Source organism: Oryctolagus cuniculus, chromosome 13 (assembly GCF_051225735.1).
Source record: "Oryctolagus cuniculus isolate XC-2025 breed Fujian yellow rabbit chromosome 13, ASM5122573v1, whole genome shotgun sequence".
NCBI lineage: Eukaryota > Metazoa > Chordata > Mammalia > Lagomorpha > Leporidae > Oryctolagus > Oryctolagus cuniculus.
Genome location: NC_142879.1, coordinates 22,171,886 through 22,180,812, shown reverse-complemented (window position 1 = coordinate 22,180,812; position 8,927 = coordinate 22,171,886). Strand labels below are relative to the sequence as shown.

Below are 8,927 nucleotides of genomic sequence, written 5' to 3'. Positions count from 1 at the left end.
CCCAGCCACGCGCCCGGCTGGACTTCACCCACCGTCCCGCCCCCGCCCCGCCCCGCCCACGCGACAGCATCTGTGACGGTCGTGTTGAAGGCCCGAGGCGCTCCACGGCACCGGCAGGGGCCTGGGTGGGAAAGGTGTTTGCAGAGAGCAGGGGCTCCTCGTGGTCACTCGGAGGCGGCGGCGCTGGCGGTGAGTTTGCACGTCCCAGGGGCCTGCCCTCGTCCCGCTGATGCTGGAGGCTGTAGAGGAGGAGCCCTGCCGCTCTGGGTCCGGGCTGGATAAAGAGCAGTGCAAATGCACTTCTTGGGCTAGAGCTCAATCCCGGGGCGTCTCTACCCCCCCCCCCACCCGGGAGCGAAGACATTCTCCCAGACAGCTCGAACGTGTAGCTATCTCCCCTTTCGGCGAGTGGCAGCGGCCCTCCCCGTGCCCCTGCGCTGTACGCCAGGCACAGCCCTGGGTTTTAGGCCTACAGCGTGGGGAAGGGCCACCTGACCCCGCACTGTCTCCTCGCCGTGACACCCAGCGGCGCCGCGGCTCCCACCGCGAGTCTCTCCGCGCCACCGCCGGCACCGAAGGCGGGGACGCGGCCGACTCGGGGTCTGTCCGCCCGGGAACTGCAGAGGAAGCTCGGGCCCCTCGCTCCTCCTCACACTGCGCCCCCCAGGCTGGGGCCGGCCGCCTGCTGCCGCCGGGGTGGGAGGGTCGGGCTTCCGGCCCCTCAGCCCCGGCGCGGGCGGCCACGAGCCTCCGATGGCGTCTGACAGCCCCGCTGACTCACTGGCCATTCCTAGCATTCCGAGCCGTGTCGGGCGGAGGCCCCGGCCGGCCTAATCACTGGCCGCCGACATTCCACCCGACTCCCTCCGGGAACTGCTTTCCCGCCCTCTTCCCGCGCGCTGTCCTTATAAGCCGCCGGCGCGGAGCGCGGCGAGGCCAGGGATGCTTTAGGGATACGGGGCGCATCCTCGTCCCTGCAACACCAGCGACCACTTTAAGGGAGTTCGCTCTCCTCCAAGGGCCGAGGCGGAAAGTGTCGCGAGAACTGTAGCCCGCGCCGACTTCTCGCGATGTTTGGCCCCGCGAAGGGTGGCCATTTTGGAGTCCACCCGGCGGCCGGTTGCCCCGGCGGCGTCTCGCCTCCTGCGGCCGCCACCAAGGCTGGCCCCGCGGGTGTCTGGCCTGTGGGCGGCCAGTCCGACACGATGTGGCGGCTGCGCTGCAAGGCCAAGGATGGCACCCATGTTTTGCAGGGGCTGTCCAGCCGAACCCGGGTGCGAGAACTCCAGGGCCAAATTGCCGCCATCACCGGGATCGCCCCCGGCGGTCAGCGAATCCTCGTCGGCTTTCCGCCCGAGTGCCTGGATCTCAGCGACGGGGACACCGTTCTGGGGGACTTGCCCATCCAATCAGGTAAGGGATCGGAGCTGGGACCAGCGGGAAGGCCTGAGGGGCGCGCGCGGGGACGGAGACCCAGGCAAGGCAGGTGGCTGGGGGCGCTGACGGAGGCCGGGCCAAGTGTCCGGCAGCCCCGTGCCTTTACACAGGGCTGGAAGAGAAGCCCAGAGCCCAGGAGTTCGCCCTCCCCAGCCTGCCTTCTGTGCTTCCCTGAAGCTAGCTCAGCCTTGTTTTCCCCGTGCATCCGCAAAAGTTGGAAAAGGTAGGGCCTGCCTCTCGGTCCCGAGCGCTCGTTCCCGGCGTCGCTCGTTGGCCAGCCGGTCTGAAGGGTCCGGGGTTATTCCTTTGGCTTTCCTGGTTCGTTTTTGCAGTCTCCCGCGTTGAATAGTTAAGTTTAACAGGTGCACGCCTCGTAGAGTTAGCTTGTAAACATCCACGGAGAGCTCTTTCAAGTCCTAACCGACAGTAATTATTTGTGTCCAGTGTTAAAACTTGAACATCAACGTTGTAATTAAAAGCTTTTTGTTCTTGGATCCGGGACCTTGTAAACACAAGCGGGGCGAGAGAGGCCAAGTTTCAGGAGGGCGAGAGCCCCCTAGCGGCCGGTCTAGGGAAAACACCCTCCGGACGAAGGCTTCGCAGGCAATTTTGTTTTAAATGTATCTTTTTAAGGAAGTGTGGCAGTGTAGGCCTCCGGCTTCGCTTGCTTGGGGTGCAGCTTGAAGTCTGTTCTGTTTTCACCTTTGTGAACAGTCGGGGTCAGGTGTTTCTAGTGTTCCTAGGGGCAGCAGTGTTCTCCATCGTAACCCCAGCTTCTATTTGTAATTTACAGACTTGGCTAATCTCATCTGTCATTTCTCTGCAGTTCTGGATCTGTTTTATTTTTAACAGGCGATATGCTGATCGTTGAAGAAGACCAAACCAGGCCCAAAGCTTCACCTGCATTCTCAAAACACGGTGCTCCTAGCTATGTCAGGGAAACCTTGCCTGTGCTTTCCAGGACTGTGGTCCCAGCAGACAACTCCTGCCTCTTCACCAGCGTGTACTATGTGGTTGAAGGAGGCGTCCTGGATCCAGCTTGCGCCCCTGAGATGAGACGCCTCATAGCACAGATCGTAGCGAGCGATCCAGACTTCTACAGTGAGGCCATACTGGGAAAAACAAATCAAGAGTACTGTGACTGGATCAAAAGGGATGATACTTGGGGAGGAGCGATTGAAATCTCCATCTTGTCTAAATTTTACCAGTGTGAAATCTGTGTAGTGGATACACAGACGGTAAGAATCGATCGCTTCGGGGAAGACGCGGGGTATACCAAAAGGGTCCTGCTGATTTACGACGGCATCCACTACGACCCGCTGCAGCGAGACTTCCCGGATCCAGACACGCCGCCTCTGACCATCTTCTCCTCGAACGATGACATTGTCCTTGTACAAGCACTGGAACTAGCAGATGAAGCTAGAAGAAAGAGACAGTTTACCGACGTCAACCGCTTCACCCTGCGATGCATGGTGTGTCAGAAGGGGCTGACTGGACAGGCAGAGGCAAGAGAGCATGCCAAGGAGACAGGCCACACCAACTTTGGAGAAGTGTGATCTATGCATGATGAGGGTGGAAGCCTACTACCTCACAGATCCAGAAGGCTCTGGGTTTTCCAATAAGCTATTCCTGACCCTAAAGAACAAAGGACACAATGCTTGAACCACACCTTGAACTTGAAACCACTAAGACACTGAAATTCCTTGTTAAGATTAAAATTAGTGTGCAAGTTTACAGATGTGTGTCTACAGTGGTGATGCCTGCCCTCTTTCCACGGGGGTGACAGAACAGGTGGCCCCCCACCTGCTGGAGATTGAGTTTCAGTATTATAAACTAGCACGCAGCAGCTTTCACCTGTAGAAGAAGAGAACGCCACATTTCGAGTAATGTTGACAGCCTCTCATGAGGCCCCGGACGTGTACCAGTGTCTCCAGTAATTGAGTCCTTTTAACAACTGAGTGAGTTAATAGTTTCTAAATTATGAACTGATTTATCAAACGAAGATACTCAGAATTGTCAAAACTGATTTTATATTGCCATTTGGTAGACTTTATCAGTGTGTACTTAACCACTTCTGAGTACGTAACAAGCAATCTTTACAGGGATGAGTGCGTTCCTAGAGAATGTCGCTGACAGCAGGAGCGCCTGTGTCCTGCTGCGGATTTCTGGTGTGTGAAGTAGAATGTATGAGGAAAAGGTGCCTGAAGCAGCTCCCTGCGGCTTCCAAGGACGTCAGCCTCGTGTGTCAATGCACTTCCTGTGCTGGTCTTTGTCACGTTGGGTACAATTTTAAAATTAAGCAGGGTAATTTTTTTTTAATCAAAGTTCCTTGAAATTCCAGTATTTGATTTTTGCTTTCTTTACATGAAAATTTGGAGGGATGTAATTTTCTCAGCTTTTTGTTACGAGCACTTCCTCCAAAAAACATCTTCATCCAAAGTGAGAATGCTATGCTTCGGCTTGTGTTTTACAAGACTTTGCATACCTGAACAGTGTTTGGTGTTGTGCCAGCCCTGTCCCTCCACTAACACTCTTGAATAATTCCATATTTCTGCAAATTAGCACTTTGCTTAATCTGTGATCTCGTACTTTGAAACATTTTCAAAGTAATTGAGATAATGCTGTTAAATGAATTTGTTTCTCTTCCAAAACATGAAAGTTTTAAAACCCTTGCCTTATTCAGCTTTCTCTGACTTCTGCTTCTTCCTAGTTACGAGATGTGCAGCCATTTGCTTGGCGGCCCGGTCCGCGAGGCATGCCCTCTGACACGTGGCTGCACTACGAGATCTTCCACATAAGATTTTCTACCTCTTTTCTTAATTCCTATGAAGATCAGGGATGCTAAGTTAGAGTTTGTTATGTATTATCTCACACCATGTGAAGAAGCTTAATGTTGTGAAGTTAGTTTTGATGAAGTATCTCTTAGGAAACCTATGGTATACTCTAAAGCACTTAATATCTCTTCAGCATATAGTCTCAGCAGATGTTTTTAGAATTGAGTTTTACTTTTAGCATTTACACTCGGTGAAAGTGACCGTGTAGAATTAAGGACCATGTGAACAATTTAGGGGAAAATACTTGAAGGAACAATTCACAACGAAGATTCAAATCATGAAATGAGGTTGCTGGAGTACCTCTTGAGTGCATATCTGTTTTAGGTATTATAAGTTATTATGGTCAATATAACTAAAAAGTGTTTCATTTTCTATTTTCTGAGCCTTAAAAATAGCGCTTGTGAGCTTACAATAATGTTTGGCAATCATGTTACATGTGAATGAATATGGTTGAAGATCTGTCCCTATCATCTGGTCTAGATGATTTTTGTATGATTTTTATTTTCCTCAAAAAAAGATGAAATTTAAAAATGTAATTTATGAATATGCCACCAGGTGACATTTATCTGATTGAGCTTTCTGCATCGTTATTCATTAAGCTGTCTTCCCTTTCTTTGCCGTTTCAGGAGCTACATTTGATATTTGCTTACTGAAATTTTAGACCTAGAAGTTTGTTCATGCAACAAATATTTATTGAGTATTTTATCATGTTGCAGGCATGGTTTGATATGTTTCCCAACATAAATTTCTCACTTTAAAATAAATATTACCTACAATGGATTGATTCAACAAGTACAAAGGAAAGAAATGGAGCAAGGATATTCGACAGCAGTGACAGCCCCTACCCCCAACCCCCGCCCAGGGTCTTAAGAGTTTTGATCACATATTGTTAAGTATTCTTTTGGGGAATCTTTCTTTGTCTGGGTCAACTAGGTTGTCCAGTCACCAGGTGAACCCTGATAGGTCACTTTAAAAAAATGACTTTTTAAATTATTTACTGAAATTGGTCGTTGGTACTGTAATAATGTTCTAATCATGGAAAATTCAAGATGAAGCGTGGTGTGCAGCCTGTGTGATTGATTATTGAGAACTTTAAAACTTCTGCTCACGCTGCACTGAAGCTGTGGTCCTGGCAGGATTTAGAGTCTTTTTACTATGCTTATTAAACTCTCAGAGTTAGAGATTAAAGTGGATACATTCCCACCTCGAGGATTTTTGGAAGTCTATGGATTTAATACCTGAAGTGGGGTTAAAGAACCTTTGTTTAAAGTTTGTGTTGGAGCAGCATGAAACCCTTCCTATTCCTTCAGTTTTTGGGTGCCATACCAAAAGAAAAAAAAAAAAAATTTCCTTAATTAAAATGGACCATTTTCAGTAGTGGAAGAAACAGATAGAAACTGTTCCCCGCACCACAACCTGTCTTCCATTCTCTTATCTTTGAATTCAGACTTAGATTTATTGTCATGAAAGTGCATTCCTAGACAGATTGCAGGTCAAATTCGTGTCCCTGTGGGGGCCTCGTGATGTGATAGCCATGTGAAGACAGCAGTATGTTGTGCGTCTCGTGCTAATGGTTCATCGTTGATTTCTTGTTCACCGTGAGAGAGAAGTGGGTGTAGTCAGATGGCGGTACCCTGGAAGCTTGGCTGCTGGTCAGCTGGTCTGTTGTTAAGAATTAATGTAGTCATGCCACTTGATTTCCATGAAGTTCAAGACCCAGCAGAATCATAAACAGGAATTAACATTGCATTATCTGTGAGTTTATGCCCCTAAGTGCCCATGCCAAACTTGCTTATCTAGCTTATTCCTTCGGGGTGTTGCAAGTTGCTCTAGCTAAACATAGTTTTGTGTGTCTTGAAAAAATTAGAATGGAGGAGTATGTAATACTAAGCAACAGAGTGGCTTTTGTTTTTTTATTTTTTGTTTTTGATAAATCAGGTGGCCTTCCTAAATTCACGTATTTTAACATTTACATTCTTTCATCTGTTGACACACATTGATTATTTGCAGCACTTTAAAAACTATGAAATAAAAGTTTACATGCTAGCCCTCTCTAGGGATCTTGTTGATGACATGATACAATCTTGAGCTGTTGGCCATGAGCTCTTACTAATCCACCTTCGTCATCTGTGGAGGTATACCGAGTGGAACATTCAACATTCTAATGTTTTGATAACCACAGAACTCATTTTCAGTAACTCTTAGCATGATCTGTGTCCTAACACTAAAATGTTAATGACTACAGTGTGATTGTCCATTATCATTCATTGTGTGGTGCAGTATTCAAATTTGTCCTCTGCACAAAGATGACAACTTCTAAAAGATTAGATTTTTAAGCTTCTTAGTTTGTTTCTAAGCAAATTTACTTTAAGGAACCTAATTTTTGATTCAGGCCTTGAAAGTCATATTCAAGTAACATCATTGTGAAGTCTAAAGTAAAATACTTGATTTGATTTGAATAAGCTAAATTTATTAAAGATGTTTTCTTATTAAGCATTATATTTCACATTTAATCAATGTAAAAAGAATGTGAAACTTCCCTGATTGTGGGAAAGTGTTCTGTTTTTCTTCTCCAAAAAGTAGCTAGCATTTTATTGACAGTGCTTTGAATATGTGACTGAGAAAAATTGTTACGTTGATACTGAATTGTGAGATCATGATTTCAGTCCTGATTCATATGCATTTAAAGGATGCTGAGAACCCTCCCCTGGTATTTCAGAGTGAAGGGTGAAAGCAGAAGAATAGAATGCCATTTAAAAAAGGAGACATTGTCCAGAGATTGTTCCTAGTCATGAATTAGGCTTTCAAGCAATGCCTTTCTGTCACCTTAACCCTTTCACCTCCATTTTTGGGCACAGAATGTAGCAGGGCCATAGGTGTAAAAGTTTGCCATTAAAGTATAAAACCATAAATATAAGCATTTTGCCATGATACCCTTGATACTTAGATTTTCAAAAGTACCTACATGTAGGAGTTTAGGTATAGTGAAGATATGCCTTGATCAAATTGTAGGTAAGCAGAAGTGTTTAGAATTTCTACTAAGATTAGATGAGTTTGACTTTTTAACAGAAATAGGATAGGTAGTTTAATTATAGCCCATAAGTTACTTAAAGGACCAGGGGACCTAATTCTTGTCATTTTCCAGTTTTAATTGGTGCCATTCAAGACTCCAGCTGTTTACAGGAAATAATATACTTAGCAAAGTAGGTTTTTTCCTTTAAAATTTTTGAATTCAGCTTAAAATACAGAGTCTGCAGAGCTTGTCCAGTGAGATAGAGAATCACAACTGTCCCGTAGCTGCTGTATTGACATGGTCAAGGCAGGGGCTCCCGGAGCCGGAGGAAAACCACACAAAGAGACCATCAACTAGATCGAGAGCTGTAGAACGACTCAGAAAAGCGGTAGGGAGGGAAAAATTAACAAGGTTGTTTCTCTTGGCCTAAAAAATATATTTTTATTAACAGAAAATTGACAGTGTTTTCTTATTTAAAAAAAAAGTGTTCTTTTGTCTATTTGCCAGCATTTTTTCAAAGTTAATGCACTGCTGCTACCTGGAAGATGTCTAATTTCATTTTGTGCAACTATTATGTAATTTTGCTATTGTCATGAAGATGCATTGATTTTATTTATAAGGTGTATGATTTTAAATACCTAAACGCTGTATGAAATGACTTGTTTTAAAGGAATAAATCAAATGAATACATTGTTGTTTGAGCATATTTTGTGTTCTGGGCAGAGGGCCAGTGGACAACTACTACACTCAAGTTATCTGTAATCAAAATAAATGCCAAAATCTGCCAAATCTTGCCCTTAATGAATTAGAAGCTAAAGGTTTTCTTTCTTTTTTGAAATTTGTTTGAGAACTTCCATCCACTGGTTCACTCTCCAAATGCCTGCAACAGCAGGGGCTGAGCTGGGCCTTGCAAAGCCAGGAGCCAGGAACTCAACCCAGGTCTTCCACGTGGCTGGCGGGGATCCAGTCACCTGAGCCGTCGCCACTTCCTTCCCAGGCTCTGCATTCGCAGGAAGGAGTGAGGAGCCAGGCTTGGGTATTGAACCCAGGCACCGCGAGCAGCAGCATGACACCTCGGCCAAACACACCATCCTGCCTCCTTTTAACACCAGAGCGCACTGGAAATCTCTCGTTGAGACGGTTTTTCTAAATCGGTCCCCGAAAGTGAGCTTTCAGTGTCTGTTGCTGAACAATTGGCCAAGTGGAAAGGCTGAGTGTTCCTGTTTATGATAAATTTGTGTGAACTTAGATCTGTTTGAAAGTAGCAACATTCCTGAGGTTTATTTAATCTTTGTCGATGTCAACATTTAAACATTTATTTGAAACAACACTGTTTATTAGGATTAATTAAACTACTATTTTCTTTCTCATTGAAAGCTTAAAGATTATGGTAGTATAACCATAATACTGCTGTCAGTTTGTGCACCAGGACAAACAATCAATCCAACATAAGGCTTATAAAGAGTACCGTGAGCTTGTGACAGGATCCTGTTGAATAATTAACAAGGCCCATAATGCAATGCGTCTTGCAGTTGGTCATCGCATTACCCGAGGACATGTTAGAAGTGCAAATTTTCACAAATCAGAAGTGCAGACAGCCAGCCATCAGTGTTAGCAAGCCCTCCAGATGATTCTGATACATG

General features: G+C 45.9%; 1 protein-coding gene across 1 annotated transcript; it reads left to right on the top strand.

The window, feature by feature from the left end:
- The first annotated feature begins 936 nt into the window (after window positions 1–936).
- On the top strand, window positions 937–7,974 carry YOD1 (YOD1 deubiquitinase). Its single transcript, XM_002717546.6, has 2 exons — window positions 937–1,413; window positions 2,290–7,974. The coding sequence occupies exons 1-2, from the start codon at window positions 1,071–1,073 to the stop codon at window positions 2,991–2,993; spliced, it is 1,047 nt and encodes a 348-aa protein (XP_002717592.3). The 5' UTR covers window positions 937–1,070; the 3' UTR covers window positions 2,994–7,974.
- The last annotated feature ends 953 nt before the right edge of the window (window positions 7,975–8,927 follow it).

What these genes read in the sequence shown, in the direction of transcription:
- YOD1 (XM_002717546.6), top strand. Translation starts at nt 1,071, where the DNA reads ATGTTTGGCCCCGCGAAGGGTGGCCATTTTGGAGTCCACCCGGCGGCC. An exon ending in GGACTTGCCCATCCAATCAG is followed by an intron (nt 1,414 to 2,289) that starts GTAAGGGATCGG and finishes TATTTTTAACAG; the next exon opens with GCGATATGCTGATCGTTGAA.